Genomic DNA, 22898 nt, shown 5'->3' with positions numbered 1-22898 from the left:
GTAAAGGACTGGAGGCTTTGGCAACCCTAAACCGTACCGTTGTGCATATTAACGCTGACAGGACCTGCCTCATCCAAACATCCCCGGCAGTGCGGGCCATTCAGTGCGGGCCACTCTCATTGGCCATTCTGGATCTAAAAGAACATGGGGATTTATCCCTCAAATATTTGTTAAACATTTCGCAATACCGTCTGCTATACAGTTTGCTCCACTATAGAAACCTTCCCCTTGGAGAAACATAAGCCTCAGAATTATGAATTTTACTCATATAGCCAAGCAAAGTGCCAGTTATGTCTATAATAATGCAGAAATGATCTATGATGGCAGATTTTTTGACACGTTTATCGCAGTACAGATAAGGTGAACAGACCGCTTGTGCAGAGAACCCTTCGCCTGCAGATTCAACAGGTCAGTATTTGCAGAGAACTGAAGCTTCATTGTCTAAGGCTTTCCACCTTTCCACAGCCCAGAGCTTTAGAGTCTCTGCAGGCCGTTCTCTGAGTAACACCCAGGAGGGAGTATTCCAGGGATTTTAAAATCTGCACCCCAAATCCAATTCTGGATTTTGTAAAGCCTTATACCTCGATGTCTGGGATTTAAACACCACTGGGGTATAGAATAGTCAAACTTGCCCTCAAAAACATTATGTACAAAGATGTCTAATAAAGCTTTTGTTCTGAAATATTTCCTGAATTTTTCTACTCACCCTGTCTGAATGTATACAAACTGCAGTTATTTAGTACAGAAATAAACCACTGCTTTCATATAAGAAAGCATATATTTTCAAAAACCTCACTACAATGGGAATTTATAATGTTTCCATAGTTTTTAATCCAGCACTAATACGTGTTCTGCATTACATTGTTCATGTTTCCTTTACATGTGCTTGCAGATAAAGTACAAACTGTGGCAGTCAGTTCACTTTAATGTTCTGCCTTAGATTTAAACTGTTTACAAATTCTACATGCCACTCTCAGTAGTGGGTAAAATATGCCACATCCAAAAGGAAGTCATCCACTGTTGACACCACGATCTGTCTCCCAGTGAGTGATAGAGTACAGCTTTGTTGAGGTCGATGACCGTGTCATTTCTGGAATGGTAAACGTCCTCGTTTTTCGTGAGTGCTCTGTCGCTTCAGTCTGGAGCCGTAGCCGGGCGGTGTGGGTTGGGTTTAAATGGCGGCCGGGTGGTGCCGGGACCCGCCTACAGACCCCCGTCATGCGTCAGACTGCCCCACCCATCAATCTGTCTCTGCAGGACCTCCTGTCAGGAAGAAGACAGATCATCAGCCCAACTTTCTGCCCTCAGTCTATCTGCAAGTGAGAGCTTAGCGTTTTAGCTTTGTGGCCGTGTGCCGGCGTTTCTAGCAGACTCGGGGGTCGGGCTGCAGCCCGTGCTCACAGCCTCGGGCAGGATCTCACGGCAGGGTTTCGGCATGCTCTCCAACACAAGGTCGTCGGGAGCCGGGTCCGTGGCATGCGCTCCCCCCTCCAGCGTGGTGGGCTCCAGTAACAGCTCACCGAGAGCCACTTGTAACACCTGGAGCACAGTAAGAGCAGAGGGAGGAGAAACGCAGAAGCTCTCGAGGCTGCCGAGCCGGTCCCGGCCACACGCACGCCGGCGGCGTACCTTGAAGAAGGCCCTCCGGAAGGTGGGAGCAGAGTCGAGGCCCAGCTGGCCGGCAGAGACGTGGGCGGCACAGTGCAGAAGGAGCAGGGAGAGGCCGCCCACGTTCTGCAGCCTCTGACGCCGCACGTACAAGCTGCTCTCTGTCTCCTGCGGGCACAGTCAATGCTTAGAAACACAACGGCGGGTTCGAGACCCTATCTGGGTGGAGTTTCCATGTTCTCCCTGTGTCTGTGCAAGTTTCCACCAGGGTCTCCGGTTGTCTCCCACAGTCCAAAACATGGCGGTTATGTTGATTGGATACTCTAAATGATCCTGTATTAATGTGACCTGTGTGTGTGACTGTGTCCAGTGATGGTTGAGAAAGGTGCTAAATAAATGCAACTAATAATATTAATAATAGAAACCAGTGCTCCGCGCAAACATTTGTGACGAGCAAGTGTTCGCTTTCATTCAGCACCCAGCAGCACGGTGTGAGGTGCTGGTAGCAGGTCTGATTGGTACCTGATACAGTCTGTGAGGGGGCCCAGCTACACTCAGTGAGGGGGCCCCACTACAACAGCACGCCACACTAAAGCTCTGGTCTTGCTGCCATATCCACCCTACTGTGAGACAGAGCAGCAGCCAAACCACAATTACAAAAAGATTTGTGTTAAATAAAACCAGCCACAGAAACCAAAACAGTTTTTTTTGGTTTGGAGGTTTTTTTTCAGTGTTACACACTCCATCACCAAATGTTCACTCCTTCTGTAGGCACCTGATAATAAAAGGAATTGCGGAAGGCGTTGCAGTAGTAGTCATTTGCTGGAAGACTCGATGCAAGGAGCAGCGTCATGGCTGGTGCCTGTAGAAAACAAACCACACCTAATCTGCACCTTCCACACAGCCACAGTTCTGTTACTTCGCTGCTTAGCGGGCACAAGATATAATCTCAAAAAGACTTAATAAAGCAGTATGAGGTTTTATGTGTGTTTGTGGGTGGGTGCGTAAGAACAAGAGATCCAGACCACTTTGCGTGCGTGGAGCAGCTGGAGCAGAAGCCGTCCGTGCTGGTAGTTGTGGAGCTCACGTGGGGTTAGAGCGCCCGGGGTGACCTGCACCAAGGGTCCCTCACACTCCCACTGCGCGTCCAAAAAGTCCATAAACGGCCGCCCTGAGCCTGCAGAGTGAATCTGTGATCCGGGGGCTCAACACGCAAACTGCACAAAAGCTCGTATAACCGCCGCGGCAGTTTGTGAGCCACAGCGCGTGTGAGCCCGGTGAGTGACCTGGGGGCATGCCGTCCAGGAGACCTGCGTTCTGGGCGTGGTCTCGTAGCTGCTGCTCCACCCCTTTGATAAGTTGGAAGACTGGGGAGAGCTCCAGTAGCCCGGCCCAGTCTCCGCCTGCGTCGCCGTGGTGACAGTCTAAACAAAGGCAAATGATGAACGCCAGAATTAATTCTAGTTGTTTTATAGTGACTAAGACCATAATTACTTTTGATCCGGTCCTGTTAATTTGCTAAATCATTTCAAACTTGAACTTCTGCATGAAGTTGGCGATTACTGCCCCCTTGTGTTTGCATGATGTGACACAACAGGATCAGGCAGAATTTAATCCACTTCAATTATTCAAGCCAGATCTGCTCTCCTACGAGCACAGGTCATTTCACAGAACTACAAATGATCTGACCTGCAAGTCTGGACCCAGCAACATGCATGGAAAACAAGCCCTCTTCATCTTCCCAGCCTTCTGTACGGACAGACAAAATCGTGGCTAGTGATGTGGAAGTCTGAAGCACGTCTTACCCTGGCCGTGTGTCAGGTTTCCGGCCGGTCCTCTCTCTGCAGGGGACAGGCTAGATGATGGTAACTTTAAACCAGTCTGCTCACTCATGGCTGAATCCTTCACTGCTGCGCAACAAGAAAATTCAGTGGTTGTAATGCAACACCACACAAAGAAAACATGAAGGAGAAGGTTCATACCTGCATACTGTTCTGACTTTAGCCTAGTCAACATATAAATACCTTTAGCCGCTGGGCCAGAGGCAGCCGACGTTCCAGAGCGGGTGTCCCGCTCAAGCAACCTCTGCACAGACGGGTCTGCGGAAGAGGCGGAAAAGTTGGGTAAATCCATGAGACACGCCTACGTCCCTCTCTGCACTGAGCGAGCGATTGAGGGCACTGTACCCGAGCACGGGAGGCGCTGGGATCCAGCCAACACACCCTGGAGCCTGGCGTCCTCCAGGAGTTGAACCAGACGCTCCAGCCGTGGAAGGACTCTGCGCTGAGTCAGGGCCATTTCTTTCCACAGGCTCCTCCCATGGGGCTGCGCCAAGCCGTAGTCTCTGTACCAGGACGAGCCTGACAGCACAGCCTACAGAGAGATGAAGGGCGCACTTAAAAAAATGTGCTTTTGGAGCATTATTAAATAAATAAAAACCATACTATTAGAATTCTCCCGTGTGAAGCGGCAGCACTGATGATATGCGAAACCTTCTAAGTTCTATGGCCCTGAAACTAAGTGTTCATTTGGCTGTAATCCAGCGGAGAGCAGCCTTCATGAGTGCTGTGTTCCACAGTGCGGGCTCGTGTTACCTGAGCGGTGTCAGCACTGAGCTGGCTGAGGTCGCGAGCACAGCGAACGGAGGCGAGGCCTGCATCCAGGTCCGAAAGGCTCTGCCGGACCAGTTCCCACAGTGCCCTCTGGCTGCCACTCACATCCTGCAGAAGGCACACCATCCACACAACTCAAAGACCATCTGCACACCTGCACTTCTCCTGCTAACATGTCCAGAGTCCATCCAGCTCGACGTGTTATAGGCAGCAGATCGAATTATTGGACAGTGAGCTGATTTTCTTCGCGACTAAACCGTGTTGTTGAGGATTCGGGGTAGCAGGGAATAAACAGCTTGGTTGTGCTATTTGTGGATTTATCTGGGTGGTTTTCCGGAATTATTGTTGTTACAGAATGAGATGAGTCAGAACTCGGTGGGGCTGAGGTCTGAACGCGAGTGTGTTTGAGCACACTCCTGAAGAGTGCGAGTGTGCTGAGGCTAACCGGTTCTTCTCCCAGAGGTGTTGGTTGATCCTGCTTCCACTGCCACTGTGCCATAGACACACTCACTCTGTTCAGCATCGCAGTGAGCTCAGCGTGCCAGCGTTTCTGGTTCTCCCACTCTTCCTCATCTCCTACACACACACACACAGACACACGGGAGGCCAGTCACTCCCTGCGCGGCCTGTCTGGAGCAGCAGGCCCAGGTCTTGGACTGTGGTAGCCCTTCACCTCTGGTAAGAGTGAGCAGGACATGGGTAGACAGGAGAAGGGAAAGCTCTGAGCTCTGAAAGCTTCTCCTGTGGGCCTCAGTGTGCGCTGCCTCCTGTATCTCTGTCACGGCTTCCTTCAGCTGCCTCTCCATGTCCGTCCACACAAGCTGTCACACACACACACACACACACACACCAGTAAGACAAGTTACCCTACCACACTGACGGACATCTGTAAGAATGGTACACTAAGGAAGGCCCGTAGTGCCGTCTGTCCATTCCAGTGGCGGCCTCACATGGTCCATGCGCAAGCAGCTTATGAGGGCCCGGTCCAAATCCCCAAGCAGCTCCTCCTCCCTCTCACCCTGGTCTCTCCAGAACTGCCGTCGCACGCTGCACTCCTCCTGCAGAGCCTCCTCCTGCATCAGACAATTACGCAGGCACGCGCATACACACACACGCGCACACACACATGCACGCACACAGACACACAGACACATAGACACTTAAAACATATACAGCAAAACAAATAGGAGCCTAAATCCTTTACGTGTTTAGCCAGACCTGCTTACCAACACACAGTCTGGAGATTCTCCCAGAGTGACGCACTGTGATGTAGTGACAGGAACCACGGTCCTCTTCCACACGTCCAGCCGCGCCCCCACCACAGAAACCAGCACCGCCGTCACCGGGTCCACCGTCTGTGCACCCAAGCGTATGGGAACTAGCCCTGGGAGACAGCAAGCCCCCAGTAATGAAGCAGATCCTGCTGTTCCCTTTGGGGGACAAACAGAGTCAGACCACGGCTGACCTTTCCCGTCTGGGTCCTCCATGGTCCCAGCGAGGGGCACGAGGCAGCCCGAGACCCAGTCCAACTGGGCTCCGAGAACAGGGACCGAAATGCCGGAGCCTCCAGGGTCCGGATACTCCAGCCCTGGTAGAGCAGGCAGGCTCAGCTCAGAGCAGGGCAGCTTCAGCTCCCCTGCAACAGCGTCCACACACACACAGACACACACACACACACACACACATTCATGCTGTCAAATTAATGATGTGGTTAATTCAGTAAAATTACCAGCAGATGTCTACAATATAGTCCTAGAGCATGTCTTCTGCAAAAAGAAATGCAATAAGTAAACATTCTGTTGTCATCCATCTGAACATTTATTATGACATGAGACTCATAACGTTATTCATCACGATAGCCAACAAGCCAGGAGCATTGAACAGAAGACTATGAAGTCTAGACGGCTATGTAGTTTCACGCCTGCTCAAATGGGACCTCTGTTGGCTCGTACGCCGCTCCACCTACCTACGCTGCCTCCATCCTGCGCCACCCTCCACGCCCACTCCCGCTGGGCCTCCAGCCGGCTGAGCAGGTGCAGCGTGGAGCACTGGCTGGCCCTCCACGCTTGCTCCATCTCCAAAGTGGCCTCCCTTGACCTGCTCTCCCAGCTGCACCCCTCCAGCGTCTCGGGGTTCCGCCCCGTGCAGTACCGCCATACCTGCTCCGCCAGCCGCATCCGCGCCCCCAGGGCCTGGCAGTCCAGCAGCGCCTGGAAGCCCCCGGCGTGGGGGACCACCTTCCCCCCACGCAGACTGCTCCCACCCACGCGTGCCTGCCTCCCACTCAGGGGCTCGATGAAGGTGTCCCCCAGCAGGAGACCCCCGACGGGCAACACCGCCCCTGCCGCGCGGAACATCCGCCCAGAGGGGTTCGGATCCACCGCATGAATCAAGGAATGAGAGGAATGTCAGTGCATCGTGATGCTTTCGCTGGCTAACTTAACTGAGTTTAAGGTTGGATAAATAGCTCAGAGTCTGGTGGCAGTGCCTTATGTGGCAAAGAGTGTTCTTGGCACTGGCAGCTTTAAATTTTAAAATTTCATTAAAAAACAATAACTGTCACAAAAGCAATTGCTTTTTTTTTCTAGAAATGTCATTAATGTGATTAATACTGCTCATTTTTGAAAGTTGAACACTTACAGTGAATTATATTTTTAATCTTACATATGTAATCGTTCTATAAGCATGGAATAAATAAAAAAAAATATGTGTGCTGACCAGATTGGGGGTCCAGGGTGACCCCTGTGATGAGCACCATGCTGCCGGTGCGTGAGTCAAGCATGGGGCAGCCGATCTGGATGGGCAATTGCAGTCGTGACACTGGGCACACATGAACCCCACCCAATGGGTAGACCATGCCTGTCTGGGGGTGGATGGTCACTGCCAGGATGGGGACCAGCACGCCAGTGTCGTAGTCACACATGGGCCCCCCAAAGACCAGCCTCTGGCCCGCACGGAGACCCCTCAGCTTGGACAGCCCTGGGATCTGGGCACTGTGGGACTGGGGGTACGGGACGTAGGGCAGCAGAGGAGACTCCCACTTTCCCAGCTCGTCTGAGAGCAGAAGGGAATGATCGGAGGCACAGGAGACACGAAGACACAGAAGTAACTCCACCCTCCACTTCTCCCATATCATATACACACACATCAGACTGCGTGAACCATGATTTCACTTCATTGTGCTGTAGTGGAGGTCTGGGTGCGTTGGTGAAAGAGCCCGGTCTCACCCACGCAGGCGTCAGCTGTGTAGACGAGGGTGGAGCTGGTAGGGTCAAAGCCCACGTTCCCAGCCACGGGCAGCACCCGTCCGGTCCGAGGCTGCAGGAAGAAGTCCGGGGGCACGGGCATGCTGTGCCCGCTAGCCAGAAGCATGTGGGCATTGGAGTCGGGCACTGCAAGGCCCGTGCAGGGGTCCGTGTGCACGGCCTCACATGCCCGAACTGTGCCATCAGGGGCTGTAAAGAGAAAAACGTCTCTTACTTCACTGCATGATCACCAGCTTTTAGAGAGGCGAGGCAGTGCTTTTGACTAGCTTGTAAAACACGTTACATTCAACCACCACTAGGTGGAGCCCTTAATTAGCCAGACCCAGTACGCTCAGTCTGGGCGCTCACCGATGAGGTCATCCCTGGAGAGGGGCGTTCCGGACACAGGGCACAGCAGGCGTGCCCCCAGGCCCCTCTTGAGCAGGGCCCAGGCCCCCTGCCTCTGGGCCTCGGCGGACACCAGGTCAGCCATCTGCTCTGCCAGCACCACCACGCGGTCCTTAATGCTGTACGGTGGAAAACATGAATTTATGTTTTCCTCACAGATACAGAGGCGTCATCACAGAGAAAACCTTAAGGGTGGAGGAAGAGGCACTGAAGATGGGAGGAGAAGCTAAACCTTTACACAGGCCTCTGTCTTCAGAGACAGAGATTTTCAGAACTCTTAAGAGGTGTTATTGCCTGTGTCTCTATACCTGGGTGGCTGTTACATTACTTAAGCTGATCATTGAATTAAATGCACAATTAAACACTTCAACTCCGTGGCAGATTTGGTGATGACAGCTGTTAACCATCTCAACAACCTTCTACTCTACAGACAGACGCAACAGCAATTCCAAAACACCTTTATAGATCCCAAAAGATCTAGCTCAAATTTCACTGATGGAATGAAAAAGGCCTATGAAAGTCTTCTTAACATTGAGAGGCTGGAGACAGATTTCTTGCTGATGTTTCACATATTCCATGTGTAGTATCATTCAGACCTTTGGCAGCTGCTGCACAGAGAGTGCACTCGTGTCTATGAAGCACTCAAGGTCAAAGTTCCTTCTCCCAGCTAAACAATTCTTCAAATATTTACAGAAGCACAATTACATTTGAAGAGGGCTGCTGACCCTGAATTCCCCCCCCAAGGTAGAATGATAAGAACAAAGAAAGAAAGCTTTGTGTGGCTGTGCCTACATGCCCTAGTGACCATCCCAAAGTGTCACAAGCCAGGCAGAAGCCTGAGCTCCTAAGGCCTTTAGGTCTGAAACGCTTACGACACCTGCGGCAATATGCGGCAATAAACGCTCCAGTTTTGTTCGTCTCAGTTCCCAGGCTAGCATAGTCCACAGCACACGTTGCGTCCAGACAAACCGAGCCGTTCAGGTAGAACCAACGCGGACATCAGGAAAAACCTGAGATCTGCTCTGATGGGCCATGGCTTCTCCTACAGAGGGCTGAGAGGTTGGAGTTGGAGGCAGTCCAAATATTAAGGAAAGTTAATTTGAGTTCCAGCAGGAAGTTAATGTGTCGTAAGAAAGAAACGAAGGACATTAAGTTTCCTTTTGGGGAGGTTAAGGGGCCAGAGGACAGAGAAACACTCTGCTGGTGTTGTGAACGGTGCCTACTTCTGGTTAACGGTAGTGTGGATCTGTACAGGGGCGCTTGAGGAGTCTTGCCGTGGCAAAAGTTGTTTGACCCTTTAGGTTAATTCTATACCTACAAAGTATACATTGGAAAGAGCGCTTTTCATAAAATGAACACAAAACGCAGGCAAAAAGTGGTACATACTTCCAATTAACATTTAAATAACACTCAAATTCCCTTCTGAGACACGATGATCCTCACATGTAAGGATTTAACAGCAGTAAGGCAGCACCAAAATAAAGCTCGCACTTGACTACAAGAATCAATAGCTGAGAAGCCCAACTTAAATGAAATATTAAAAATAGATAAACAAAAAAACAGAAAAGAAACACCAAACCTTTAAGCATCCAAACGTCCGCCCTTCACTGAGAACTATTGAAGTACATTTTTCACTTAGCTTTCTGTCCTTTTATTGCATCCAGTCACCTCTTACATACATACACTGACACAAATGTTTTTCTCCTTGACCACTGTGAGTTTTCACACACTCTTTCATTCACAACCTCACATCTGTCTTGGTTTATATATACACACACACACACATTACTAAAGATTTATTTAAATAAAATTAAAAAACAAAAAAAAACCTTTCCAGACACACAGACTACCCTGCATGAGGTCACATCTTCACGCAGCAGCAACTCAGCAAACCCCTAAAGGAAACAGACTTATAAACAGTGGCTAATCAGTTTCAGGTGACAATGAACTTGATCAGCTCAATGAATAACACATATATTGGCTCCGCCTCCAAGATCTCTGGCAGGCAGAACCCCTTTCTGTCAATAATCTTATTGTGTTTATTCCTCTCATCTACATGTCTGCGTTTCACCCAGAGGTATTTCCAAATACCTAATGTTATATACTACCTATGTAGTGTTAGCAAGAAGAGACTGACTTGCTGAGTGATATGTGTAAGATCACGTATGAAAAAGGAACGTTACCTTTTCTTTAAAAAAAACACCAAAACAAAACCTCACAAAAAACACCATTGCTCAATAAATACTCTGTTATATGGGTTCTGTTGGTTTATGTATCACAAATTAAAAGTTTATTTAGATTAAAGTCAAGTGAAATATGACTCTTCTTCTCTCCTCTCATCCCCCATCTCTCCTTTCATTCCCTCGCCTCTCTTCTCCTCCTCTCTTCTCCTCTCTTCTTCTCCTCTCTTCTTCTGCTCCTCTCTTCTCCTCCTCTCTTCTCCTCCTCTCTTCTCCTCTCTTCTTCTACTCCTCTCTTCTCCTCTCTTCTCCTCCTCTTCTTCTTCTCTTTTGGGATAGACCCAGGAAATTAAAGGAACGGCTCCCTTTTTTGCTTGAAATTCCTCATATTGAAGGGAAAACACCCTCCACCTACTTTCCAAGCTACAACAGGTCATATATTGTTTTAAGATTTTTTAAAGATCATTATAAATGCCTCTACCTGTATATGCAACCCTACTCCGTAAAAGTTGGACTGTATGTGTAAAACGATCCAAATAAAAACAGAAAGTAGTGACTTGTAAATTTGGTTTGACCTGTATTTAAAATAAATCTGTAGAAAAACATTTTATTTTCTGTTAAAGTGCACTTAATCTGAAAATGATCCCTGCAACATATTCTAAAAAAAGAAGAGATAGGGTCTTGAGTCTCAGGGTCTGTCAGTTGAAAAATTGTGTTAAAAAAAACTTAAACATGTGATACAGACATGCTTGGTTATAAAAGCAGCACCTGGCAAGGTCTAGTCCTTTAAGAGGTTTAACACTTGCCACACTGATGCCACAACTCATCAGCATCTTAAAAACAACATTCCTCAATGAGTGACTGCAAGGATTTCAGGTGTCTTACACTCTGTGCTGCCTAATATCACCAAAATCGGACGGGTCCACCTTTTAGATCAGTTATGGAAATTATGGACATTATGTTCTTCGGGCCAAAGAAGAAAAGGACCATCCAGATTGTTACTGATGTAAAGTCCAAAAGTCATCGCATTCAAAAGCATGGCTGTGTGTTAGAGCCCTCGGCAGGGGTAAGTTTGGATATCTGTGAAGGCTCCGTTAATGCTGACAGATATATGCACGTTTTGGGAGGCTTGTGGGGCTGCCGGAATGGCCCGTCTGTGGTCCAAACGGGTCTCCCACTGAAAGCATGCAGCGCGCTAAAGAGTAATGACCCTGCGCAATGGTGCATCTGAAGACTTCAGTCTGAAGATTCAAATCTGGATCAGTTGGTGTCTTCACTGCCCAAAATGATTATTAAGTGTTGTTAAAAGCAAAGGTAATGTAACAAAGTGGTAAACTTGCTTCAACTTTTTTAGAATGTTTTGTAGACGTCAAATATGGAGTGCATTTTTATTTTTAAAAAAGTAATAAAGTTCATAATATAAAATATCCAATCGTTTTTACTGTTTTCAGTGTCATGCATGTCAGAATTTCCCAACCACAGCTTTCTTGCATTTTTGTCAGTATTTCACGTTTCCCCAACATACGTGTAGTATATGTAAGTCAAACATACGGCTGCTGGATGCGTGTGTCACAGAGGTGGGCCTGGCTGTCATCCAGTAGGGGCAGCAGCCGCACACACTCCCCCAGGGCTGCCGAGAAGGCCGCGTGCATGGCGCGCTGATGCTGCAGCTCGGTGCGCAACATCTGCAGCTGGCTGTCCAGCAGCTGGGTGAGCTGCAAGCCCAGGGTCTTCCTCCGTGTCGTCTCCCGCTCCACCCGCCTCTCCAGATCTTCCATCTTGCTCCCTGTCGCCACCCCAAAGGCAGGGCGGAGCTCCTGCACCTTAGATATCACACTCTGGTAGAGCTGCTTCACCTACTGACACAGGACAGTGGTTCAGTAGGACGTTCTGACAAAATAATGCTGTGTTCATACATCGTTTTACAGTTTAAACTCCGGCCTCGGGGAGCATCGAGAGGGCTTAAACAGGAGAGTTGATTAATCATCGCTGAGACTAGATGAGCACATCTCCAAAACTTCATTCAATAAATTATAATGTGTTTGGATTACTGGTTACAAAAACACAGGATTACCTCTCCTCTAAAACAGGGTTGGGATTACCCTCTCTCTGAGCTAGGGTTAGGATTACCTTTACTATAAAATAGGGTTGGGATTACCTCTCCTCTTAGCTAGGGTTAGGATTACCTTTACTCTAAAATAGGGTTAGGATTACCTCTCCTCTTAGCTAGGGTTAGGATTACCTTTACTATAAAATAGGGTTAGGATTACCTCTCCTCTTAGCTAGGGTTAGGATTACCTTTACTCTAAAATAGGGTTAGGATTACCTCTCCTCTTAGCTAGGGTTAGGATTACCTCTCCTCTTAATTGCCCAAGACATGCAGTAACAGACACGCTGTGCTTGAGCAGAATGTCATAGAAGGTGCTGGAACTGAAAGCCTCCAGGTCCACCTGTTCCTCATAGTCCCAAAACTCATCTGGCATGACAGCTGGACACAAATTGGACACACTCGGTGAGACATGCAGATGCAGCTAATACTGTGCTGTAGAATAGCACATGCCTGTCCTGTAATGTCCAGGCATGGCTGACTCAGCACATTAGTTTATTAACAAGCTTTTTATAAGCATGGGATAAAAGTGTAAAAGCAGTGGCAATACTAAAACATCGCTGGCAGAGCCACTCAAGGACAGGAAAGGGAAACTCTGATGGAGACAGCCCAGTAAATCCCACTCCATAATATGGCCATTTGGTGAGTGCTCCTGCCCTGTCTGTCTACAGGTGAGTGCTCCCATCCTGTCTGTCTACAGGTGAGTGCTCCCATCCTGTCTGTCTATAGGTGAGTGCTCCCATCCTGTCTGTCTACAGGTGAGTGCTCCCATCCTGTCTGTCTACAGGTGAGTGCTCCCATCCTGTCTTTCTAACGGTGAGTGCTCCCATCCTGTCTGTCTATAGGTGACTTCTCCTGTCCTGTCTGTCTACAGGTGAGTGCTCCCATCCTGTCTGTCTACAGGTGAGTGCTCCCATCCTGTCTGTCTACAGGTGAGTGCTCCCATCCTGTCTGTCTACAGGTGAGTTCTCCTGTCCTGTCTGTCTATAGGTGAGTGCTCCCATCCTGTCTTTCTACAGGTGAGTGCTCCCATCCTGTCTGTCTATAGGTGACTTCTCCTGTCCTGTCTGTCTACAGGTGAGTGCTCCCATCCTGTCTGTCTACAGGTGAGTGCTCCCATCCTGTCTGTCTACAGGTGAGTGCTCCCATCCTGTCTGTCTACAGGTGAGTTCTCCTGTCCTGTCTGTCTATAGGTGAGTGCTCCCATCCTGTCTGTCTACAAGTGAGTGCTCCCATCCTGTCTGTCTACAGGTGAGTGCTCCCATCCTGTCTGTCTATAGGTGAGTGCTCCCATCCTGTCTGTCTACAGGTGAGTGCTCCCATCCTGTCTTTCTACAGGTGAGTGCTCCCATCCTGTCTGTCTATAGGTGACTTCTCCTGTCCTGTCTGTCTACAGGTGAGTGCTCCCATCCTGTCTGTCTACAGGTGAGTGCTCCCATCCTGTCTGTCTACAGGTGAGTGCTCCCATCCTGTCTGTCTACAGGTGAGTGCTCCCATCCTGTCTGTCTACAGGTGAGTTCTCCTGTCCTGTCTGTCTATAGGTGAGTGCTCCCATCCTGTCTGTCTACAGGTGAGTTCTCCTGTCCTGTCTGTCTATAGGTGAGTGCTCCCATCCTGTCTGTCTACAGGTGAGTGCTCCCGTCCTGTCTGTCTACAGGTGAGTGCCCCTGTGCTGCCTGCGTTACCTCTCTGCCCTGACTCCTCTGTCAGCCCTGCCTGCAGGCTTCGGTGGGCCTTTTTCAGCAGTATCACCCTGGAGCCCTTTGACGAGTAGTCGTCCATGTTGTATTTGAGCTGCAGAATGCGGTATCTGGCCTGGGCGGGACGTTTCTCAGGCCAGCCACGCTCCTTGAACAAGACCTGTGTGTCAAAGACAGGTGTCAATTCTGTTACAGTGTTTGTGTACAGTTTGTGATTTGAATACCTCTGCTCTACATAATCTGTTACAGTGTTTGTGTACGGTTTGTGATTTGAATACCTCTGCTCTAGACACTCTGTTACAGTGTTTGTGTACGGTTTGTGATTTGAATACCTCTGTTCTAGATACTGTTACAGTGTTTGTGTACAGTTTCTGATTTGAATACCTCTGCTCTAGACACTCTGTTACAGTGTTTGTGTACAGTTTGTGAATAATTAGCACCAAACTGACCAACAACACAATACAAAGACAGAGAAGAGCTGCAGCTCCTGCTAAGAGTCCTCCGATGACCAGCCAATCAGGATGCAGCGAGAGGTGGCGCTGGCGAGCGATGCCCATGCGAGTCATGTGACGTGGGTGCGTGGGGAAGAATGGGCCGGGGTCATAGCACTCTCCTCCAGCAGGTAAGACCTTCACATACTGGAAGAGATGGACCCTTTAGCTTACATATTTTGGTGAGTATACACTGGCAACAGTTTAGTGTGGTTCAGAGTAGACCGGAGAGGGATGATACCATGTGCTTGTGATGATTGCTGCTCAGTCTGAGGGCATACACCCCAGGCTCACTGAAGCTAATGGAAAACAGGGACTGTGCAGGTGGTGCCATTGTTAACTCTTGCGCTAACAGCCTGAAGGGTCCCCAGTCGAAAGCTGCATTGGTGTTGAGTAAGTTCTCTCTGCGGAGAATGGTGTAAACACTCAGGTCAGTCACTGACAGCGTCAATGGCCAAACGATACAGAACGATTTTGCGTTGGCTTACTCACGTGTCATACTGAGGATAGTGCTGCGTTGTCACGGTGAAAAGGAGGATGTCGTCCAGACACAAGCATGCCGTCGGGTTCATCACCCCAGCAACTCCCCCATTCATAGCTCCCCTTGATGCTGAGCCACTGGACCAATGAGAGTTCATGTCCATGTGGGTATGGTTTCCTAGTAAATAAAAGTTGAACCTTGAAACCACCCGTTTGGGTTGTCCATGTGCAATCTAAATCGGATATGGCAGGCTGATGAGTTAGCTACCTCTGAACTCAGCCATGCCATGTGTCCTGGGGGCTTCTGCCGTGCTGTGGGCCTCTTGGCTGCTATCCAAAACCAACATCTGTACGTCTGTTGGGACGGTATGGAGGAGGCCAAAAAAGCCTGTCTCTGTGGCATGGCAAGCAGGGTCAAAGGTTGATGAATGGGTCGTGAAGTCTCCCTGTATAGTGCTGCTGACCCTGTCACTCACCATCAGTCTGCACCACATACACAGGCCTGGAGAAGCCAAGATGCCCATCACACCTCAGCCTACCCTCGGAGTCCCAGCGTTTAAGAACAGATAACAGCACACTTCCGGACGCAAGCACCTGCTTCAGAAACATACCTTCCCTCAAATAGGTCAGAGCAGAACTCTAGCCGTGTTTGCTTTGAGCTGATAAAAACGTGCCACAGGACACTCACTGCATCCCATATTAAATACTCAGATTATAATATTCAGTCTAGCTTCTAGCTCAGTTAAGATTCTCTGCTATGTCTTTCAAGTGAACACACTTCCAAAAATCCGATCTCACCCCCGAGAGAACGGAAGGATCTGATGCTGGGATTTTTTTTGTATTCCAAACAGGAGTATAGTTCAGCTTTGGGCTGCTTGGCTAAGCTCCTCTGGGTGATAACTTTCTGAGGCTAGAACAGTAACTGAGTAACACACCCTATTTACCTTTTACATATAAGTGTTTGTGGCCCACTTTGAATCCCTGTTGTTGTTCTTGTTGTTAATTTACAATGGTTTTTTGTCTTTTTTTGTTGTTGTTATTTTACAATTGTTTCACTTGATATATTCAAAATATATAAATATAATAAGATGACAAAAATGTATGAAATTACTTTGGTGCAATTTTGGAATTAACATGGAAGCTAATAATGTCCTGACATACATTTTTAAAAAATTTGTATTTAGGCATATATCCTATTTAAAATCATCATATGTTTATTCTGTTTATGAATTATATTTATTTGATTTGATATTACTAGTAAAGACTTGAAATATGCTTGAACAGTCTGTCGGCTAGTTCACATTTGCACAATGTTGCCTGTGGTAAATGCTTCAGACATCTGTAAAATGTTTTTCTATGTTTTTAATACCATTTTTTAAAGTGATCAAGTTAGTGAATATTTAAGATATGCATTTTATTAAAGTTTGCTCATGATTTTTAGTTTAGCTTTTGTAGTTATTTCTCTTTTGTAGTTATTCCTTAAAGGTGATATGATCTAAAATATTTCCTGAAAAAGTAAATATTTATTTTAAAAAATAAAATAAAAATTACTCTTTAATTTTTACCCACAAACATGGCATCCTAATGTGTACCATAGAGGGCGCTGTGCATTAGATGAGGACCCGTTGCCATTTAAAAGGAAAAACCTGGAATTACAACAATTTAACAAACTAATCAAATAACATAAATGGTTTGTGAACAGGATATTCAGATAGTTCAATTTCATATGAATAAACAGCTCAAAATGTTTTGCTTCTGTGTTATATAATATACTGCTTAGTAAGTATGTTACATGGCTTTTTGTTTAAAAAGGAAATATGCTACGTTCTTAGTGGCAGACTAAGACGTTTGGAGGTGTGAGTTTGGAGTCACTCGGCTACACCTGTGAGTTTGAGGCTGTGTACAGCAGATGGAGTTCAGGAGCACTGCAGACCAGCAGCAGAGGCGGAGTGGATCTGTCCCTGCACCCACCCACACACTCACTCCTCGTGGGCTCATGCCAGGCTGGGTCCGTGCACACACACAGCCCCAGGGACGCATCGTAGCCCTCGTACCGCTCCGGCGAGGCGCACACCTGAGGAAGAGGAGCGAGAAGGCCTCGGTGAAGGCCCTGGGCATGCATACGCAGCAGTGTTCATGGAAGAGTCGTGGAGCGACTACGTTTGGTTCAGGGATCGCTGACTCTTTCGGGTCAGCTAAGTTCGCAGCAGAAGGAACTAGCAGAAAAAAAGATCAATAAGAAAATCTATAAGCAAAAATGACTGAAATAAACATCCAACAAAGAAAGCTCATCAATGTCCTTAACCTTTGACCTCTCTGTCAATAATCATTGTACCAAGGTGTAAGCCTTCTAACAACAAGTAATGATTTAGGAATGGAAAGCTGAATTGGTAAGAACTTCATCAAATGACAGTGATTTAAAAAAACTATGCAGTTTAAAAAAATTCTTATATTTGTAAAAGAAAAAACTTTATTTTGGACCAGAAGAAGAAATCAAGATTGGTACCTTCTCAAAGTTATACAAATATTTTAGTCAATATAAAAATAATTTAAATTAAAACATTAATGATTTGGGGCATGAAACACAAGCAACAATATTAAAAAATTCAAAAAGTTGTATCAACAGTGTTATGGGGTACGTGCGCACACACGCCCTGCTCCCAATCACCTGATTACTAAACACAATCACCTGTGTCTTGTTTGTTCCCTGCCGTATTTAAAGCCCTCAGGTTTTCTCCTCTAGTGGTGTGTGTTACTCATCTGTGGTGCCGCACCACAAACCTTTTCTGTCACTGTGCTTGTTTTGGTTTTTCCTGTCGCTTATTAGCGAGCACGCTGCTGTGCTCGTTTGTTTCTTTGTTATGGAGGATTACTCAGGAGAATCTTTACTTGGCCTCATGTCTCACTCACTCTCTTCCGCCATTACAAATGTTATTTTTAAGATAACATTGTGACCCATAGCAGGTACTGATGTCAGATTCAGTGTGACACAGTTGGATTGCAATAAAGGTGACTGGCAGGCAACCAGACAGTAGTATTTCCACAGACTTATGCAATGCAAAATAAACTAATATCACTATAATAGACAAGCAATAGTGAATTAGATCAGTTGCTTCATGTGATTATTTTGCCATCAAATCTCCTCCACAGGACTATGAGTAATACATTGCAGCTGATGTTTACTGCTACTGGTCCAGGTACTGTGTTTTGAGTAGGATCTGTGTAATACAGCTACACTGAGCTCAAACACAGAGGTTCACGTGCTATGTGCCAGGAAAACAGCCTGTGCGTGGTGCCGTGCCGAGCTGGGAGTGGCCGCGCGTGTGACAGGGTGCGTGTGTGCGCGCGACAGGGAGTGTTCCCTCGCAGGGCTGTTCTCGGCGTCCTGCACTGACCTGGAGAGAGCAGAGCCGCTCCCACTGCCCGCTGCTGAGACACTCGCCGCGCTGGTCCCGCACGCTTCCATCCTTGCAGAGCTCGTACACCTTCAGCTGGCATCCGTCTTCCATCTGCGTTGCACGGTACCCAAGGGCACAGTGGCACTGCCCATCGCTGGCCTGCGTTTAGGGAACATGGGCCGCACACGTCCGTCAGCTCACCCTGCTGTACAGGCTGGAGTGATAGCGAATCATGTAGGACCCTTCACCTGTGACTGGGCTCTGAGCAGAGGAGGCCTCAGAGCCTAGTGGGTCAGAGACAGAGCAAGTAACCCAACCTCGTCCAGGTCGCCACACAAGCGCCCGACCACAGATCTGCTCCGGTCGGTACTGTCGTTTGTGCGCGCAAACCTCTCAAACTTGCACAGGCACAAGTGTAGATTCGAACACGCATAGGTGCATGTGCTCACCTGGAAGACCTGGCCTTCTCTCAGACACACGCATTTGTCTTGGCCAGGAAGAGGCTGCTGTGCTCTGGGCCCGCAAGGCAGGCAGGCAGCCAGTCCTTCTCTGGGGGCGTAGTGATATGGAGGGCAGCTGATGCAGTCGCGTGTGTCTGTGGCCCAGGAACTTGGTCCAAACGTTCCACGGGGACATGGCACAGCAGTTTTCCCGCCCTCTGGACAGTAGTAACCTTTGAACAAGGCATGAAACACAACCACCTACTCCTCATCATTTCACAACTTGACCACTGCCTTGAGGAAACAGCACCTGCATCACGCAAAATCGGTTCCAAAGACGACGGGCACGGCAGCGGGAGGTGCGGAAAGCCCGATACGAAGGCCGCCGTCTCGAGTTCCTGTGCCCAGCAGCCAGACACCGTGCACCGTACCTGGCCGGCAAAAGAACTGGCCCGGGTGTCCCCGTGTCGCGTTCAGCCCCACGGTGTTCCTCGGTCCCGGGACGAGCAACCACCAGAGCAGAGCGGCCCATGTCTTGCTCGCGGCCTCCCGCATCGTCTCGGAGCGCTGTGTCGTCCTCCCACCGTGGCGGTCTGGGGGGAAATAGGAAGCACTTTCCCCAGCATGCTGAAAGATTCATGAATGCGGTAGGGGTAAGGTGTCGCACATGCCCGTGGGCAGAGAGACCCTGGCAGGTCATGTTACCGGTTTCTCTTGGGGCTTGGTGACACGCTGATTTGAGCTGTGCTTTACCCGTCTCTCAGTCTGGATTCAGCAGAAGTACCGAGACGTTTTCATGTGAAGTTTTGGAGATTTGCGAATCTTGTGGCCTTGAACTGCACAACAATACTGGGTTCATTTCAAACTAATTCGGAATGGAGCCGGAAAGCCTATGAGCTTTATGTCCTCTCCAAATGAGTCTCCCTTTCCCCTGCGTCAGGTAGTTCAGTCCAGCCTGGTTATTTACAGAGCTGATGTGCTTTCTGGGTTAAAGGTGAGTCTCTCGGATGCAGCAGTGCCTATCCTCAGTAAAGGAATGCTAGAGAACACAAACCCACAGCTTCTCTTTTCCTGCTGGCGCAGTTGTAGGGAACAGCATGTTATGTGCCCCATTTCTGTCCCCAACACCAAGAAATGGAAGCACAAGACCTGTTTGGAGAACTCCAGTAAAATACAATGCACTTGATGGACGGGACATTATTGTCATCTTCGTTAATTAAATTCGTGCTCTCTGGCGATTTTATTACAGGATTACATGGGCCAGCCTTTTGGATACTTTTAAATCTAAATTATTTGAAAGAATATTAACAGTGAATGGCATAAATGTATAAATGTTAGACTTTTAAATGTATAATGTTAGACAAGGCCCCTTAAACTGAGATGACTGTTAGTCGCAACTGCACAGTACACCTCACACTAAGCTTTGGGTCAAAGCAATAAACCCTACCTTTGTTTTTAAAACCTTTTTTTTTTTTTTCCCTGTGCAAAAATGTCCAATAACTGTTAAAACTTCAATAATCTAGTGTCCTGATCAGATTCCATCTGACCTGGTATTGAATGGCTGTACATATTCACGATGTACAAAACGTTTGTAAAGCTTTCGGTGTCACACAAACTCCTTACATTTTGAAAGAATCTTCCTCTCTTCCTGCTGCACCTGCTGTACCCTGATCTAGTTACATCAGTGATATCGATATTGTAAACAGTATGCATATTGCATTCATGGAAATATTCTTGGCTTGTAAATGTTGGGTAAACAACATTCATTTAGGAACCTTTGATAAAACAGATTAGACACTGCATTCATAATATTCTCTTATGTGGAGCAAATATTTTGGTCTTGTCAGAGGTTTGGAAAAGGGCTATCCTAATCGATTGATTTCCTATACCTGAAGTCTTTCACTCTGTTGATGACAATGAAAATGCTGCATCACTCTGATGGACCAATGTTTATTTCACCAAAAGTGCTTCATCACTCTTATCGACCAACTTTGATTTACCCCAAAGTGCTTCATCATTCTGGTGGACCAACTTTTTTGAGCCTACATTTTCTCTCCAGTGCTCATGGACTCTGAGATGTACCCAAACCCTCAGATGCGGTTAATGATGTGGCTCGGATAACAGTTCCACGCTAAATGACCGAGGTACTGACTGGCACCTCCATAAATATTTCAGAGGTGCCTAAGCTTAATCCTCTCGCCGTAGCACTTTGAAAACGGAGGCCTGTATGCGTACAGACGCCGATATTGAGATGGGCCCTGCTAAATGTTTACACTTCAGCTCTACTTACAGGAATGCCAATGTTTGTTTTGAGTCCTTTCCATTATTTATTTTTAAGAGTAAAAACTTCTATTTTTTAATATTTTGATTTTGTTAAGAGAATGCACATTTATGCGAGGACGAGATACAACTGCGTACCACAAACGTTTTTATAATTATATAGCATATATAATTATACGTTTAAAAAGCATTTGCACCGAGACTTATCCGAATCCCCCTTGACACACTTCTGTTTCGGGTTCACCGATCCCTGTACCTCTGTCAGCAGCTAATGCTATTCACATTAATCATTTACAAAGCAATGCAGAGTCAGGGAAGCAGAGTTGGGACAAGCAGTCCAGTTCAAACCCTGCAACAAAGCACTGACACATTCTGGCAGAATATTTATTTGTACCAAGGTTACAAAGACCCAATATAAAGTGATGCAAGCAGCTCATGGAACTGTTATTTATTCTTAGTCCTCTGTAGGCAAACACAGCACAGAGAAAGGATCGCATAAACATGTGTTTTGGATATGGTGATTTCATGAATTCAAAATATTATTTTTTGTTTAACATTGAATAGACTGAATTGATTGAATATATGATACAACAGTTGGTGGTCAACTGATGGAGGACTAACCTGTTTATTATTTACTTTCTGCAGATGAAAAATGTGATTTTTTTTTTATTCCTGTACTTTTTATGATTCATTGCTTCTTTTTCTGGGGTGTGTGATGTCTCTTGGTTCCTTATATGTTACATTTTGCAAGGCATGTTGCGATGTATTACGTGTTTCATAACTGTCTCTGTTTGTCTCCAGAGGCCTTGGAGGACAGTCCCAGAGAGACATAGCTCACTCTCACTCACTCTTTAACCCGTGAGATGACTTACCCAGCAAATTATGGAGACAGTTACCATCTGGAACACTACAAAGCAAGCCATACTTTCTCTTTAACAAAACTTTCAGGTGTTATATAACGTCACACATCAGAGGTTGGCTTGTTGTGCTGGACGTTTGACAGTGTGCAGATTTCCGAAGCTTCAAGGACAAGCAGGACCCGTAATAAAAACACTGGCATGTTCCCAGTGTTTGCCCTCAGTAAATAATCAATGATCAAAGTAAGACAAATGCCTCAGTCGCTCCCCTGATTTGTTCCTCATTATCCTCACTTAGCATGTGCTTTGCTAGATTAGGAATAAACAACAAATACAAAACAAAACCATTGATTTTGGCTTGTTTTTCTACTAAACGTTCTGTTCATCTTAAGGTGGCCCGTAGGGGAAAGTGGCTGTCGTGTTGAATCTCTGTGAGATGTGTGACTAGTTATCCTGCTTCTCCTGCAGGTCCATGCATAGGAAGGTTTTCTCCACAGATTTTACACGAAGCCTCTGTACTCTCTGCTGTTGGCTTTGCTGCTAACTAATTACCTCCAAGCAGACACAGACGAGACATCCAAGGGCACCTTCAAGTGGAGTACCAACTATAGGGAGGACAGCAGTAGATTATAGAGAATGCACTCCCTTTGTGTGTGTGTGTGTGTGTGTGTGTGTGTGTGTGTGTGTGTATGTGTGGCAGGCTAATGATCTCTGCATAGCCAGTTGGGACACAATCTGATTAAAGTAATTGAAACAGTTTTCTTTTTTAATTAATTTATACTTGTTTCTGAATTTTCCACATATACCCAAACACTCGTCAATTTTATGTGGTGAACAGGTGTGGTAGGAGGCCTTTAATTATTATTGGCTCTTGATAACTCAAAAATATAAGATATTCAGATTTAAACAAATTTGTCTGAGTCACTGTACTAGGGTGATGATGAGAATACAATCAGCTTTGACCTCACCTGCCTCCACATTGCGTCAATCTCAACCTTGAAGCGACATCAAAGGAATTACTCTGAAGAAGAGCTGTTGAAAACACCTCGGCTCTGAAGCAGATCGGCCAATCAGAGGGGCCGCCGTCGGCTC

At 47.2% G+C, this 22898-nt stretch overlaps 1 protein-coding gene across 17 annotated transcripts; it reads right to left on the bottom strand.

Annotated features, from left to right (window-relative positions):
* Positions 1-537: 537 nt before the first annotated feature.
* LOC113579610 (uncharacterized) lies at positions 538-22879 on the bottom strand. Of its 17 annotated transcripts, none has more exons than XM_081700273.1 (30): positions 19101-21278; positions 18679-18902; positions 18478-18513; positions 18227-18388; positions 16714-16905; positions 15308-15428; positions 15100-15225; positions 14844-15009; positions 14593-14755; positions 14310-14498; positions 13846-14020; positions 12408-12541; positions 11605-11909; positions 7835-7992; positions 7448-7675; positions 6939-7274; positions 6187-6561; positions 5447-5856; positions 5171-5293; positions 4894-5041; positions 4666-4796; positions 4203-4328; positions 3795-3981; positions 3633-3707; positions 3414-3518; positions 2895-3032; positions 2634-2785; positions 2384-2470; positions 1630-1776; positions 538-1539 (listed from the first exon to the last, which is right to left on the bottom strand). In XM_081700273.1, the coding sequence occupies exons 1-30, from the start codon at positions 19222-19224 to the stop codon at positions 1336-1338; spliced, it is 5247 nt and encodes a 1748-aa protein (XP_081556399.1). In that variant the 5' UTR covers positions 19225-21278; the 3' UTR covers positions 538-1335. The 17 variants fall into 17 exon arrangements, with proteins under 17 accessions (XP_081556399.1, XP_081556387.1, XP_081556390.1 ...); XM_081700261.1 differs by adding an exon at positions 22775-22879 and having other exon boundaries at positions 540-1776; positions 19101-19262; XM_081700260.1 differs by having other exon boundaries at positions 541-1776; positions 19101-19262; positions 19375-21278.
* Positions 22880-22898: the final 19 nt, after the last annotated feature.

This window comes from Electrophorus electricus, chromosome 17 (assembly GCF_041902795.1).
Source record: "Electrophorus electricus isolate QZ-2024a chromosome 17, ASM4190279v1, whole genome shotgun sequence".
NCBI classification, from domain to species: domain Eukaryota; kingdom Metazoa; phylum Chordata; class Actinopteri; order Gymnotiformes; family Gymnotidae; genus Electrophorus; species Electrophorus electricus.
This window is presented reverse-complemented; position numbering and strand designations above follow the sequence as displayed.

Excerpts from the sequence above, each read along its gene's own strand:
- LOC113579610 (XM_081700261.1), bottom strand. The coding sequence starts at position 19,224 with ATGCGGGAGGCCGCGAGCAAGACATGGGCCGCTCTGCTCTGGTGGTTG. Across the intron at positions 7,676-7,834 it reads CTCCAGGGATGACCTCATCG|CCCCTGATGGCACAGTTCGG; the intron begins GTGAGCGCCCAG and ends TTCTCTTTACAG. Across the intron at positions 3,982-4,202 it reads TCAGTGCTGACACCGCTCAG|GCTGTGCTGTCAGGCTCGTC; the intron begins GTAACACGAGCC and ends ATCTCTCTGTAG.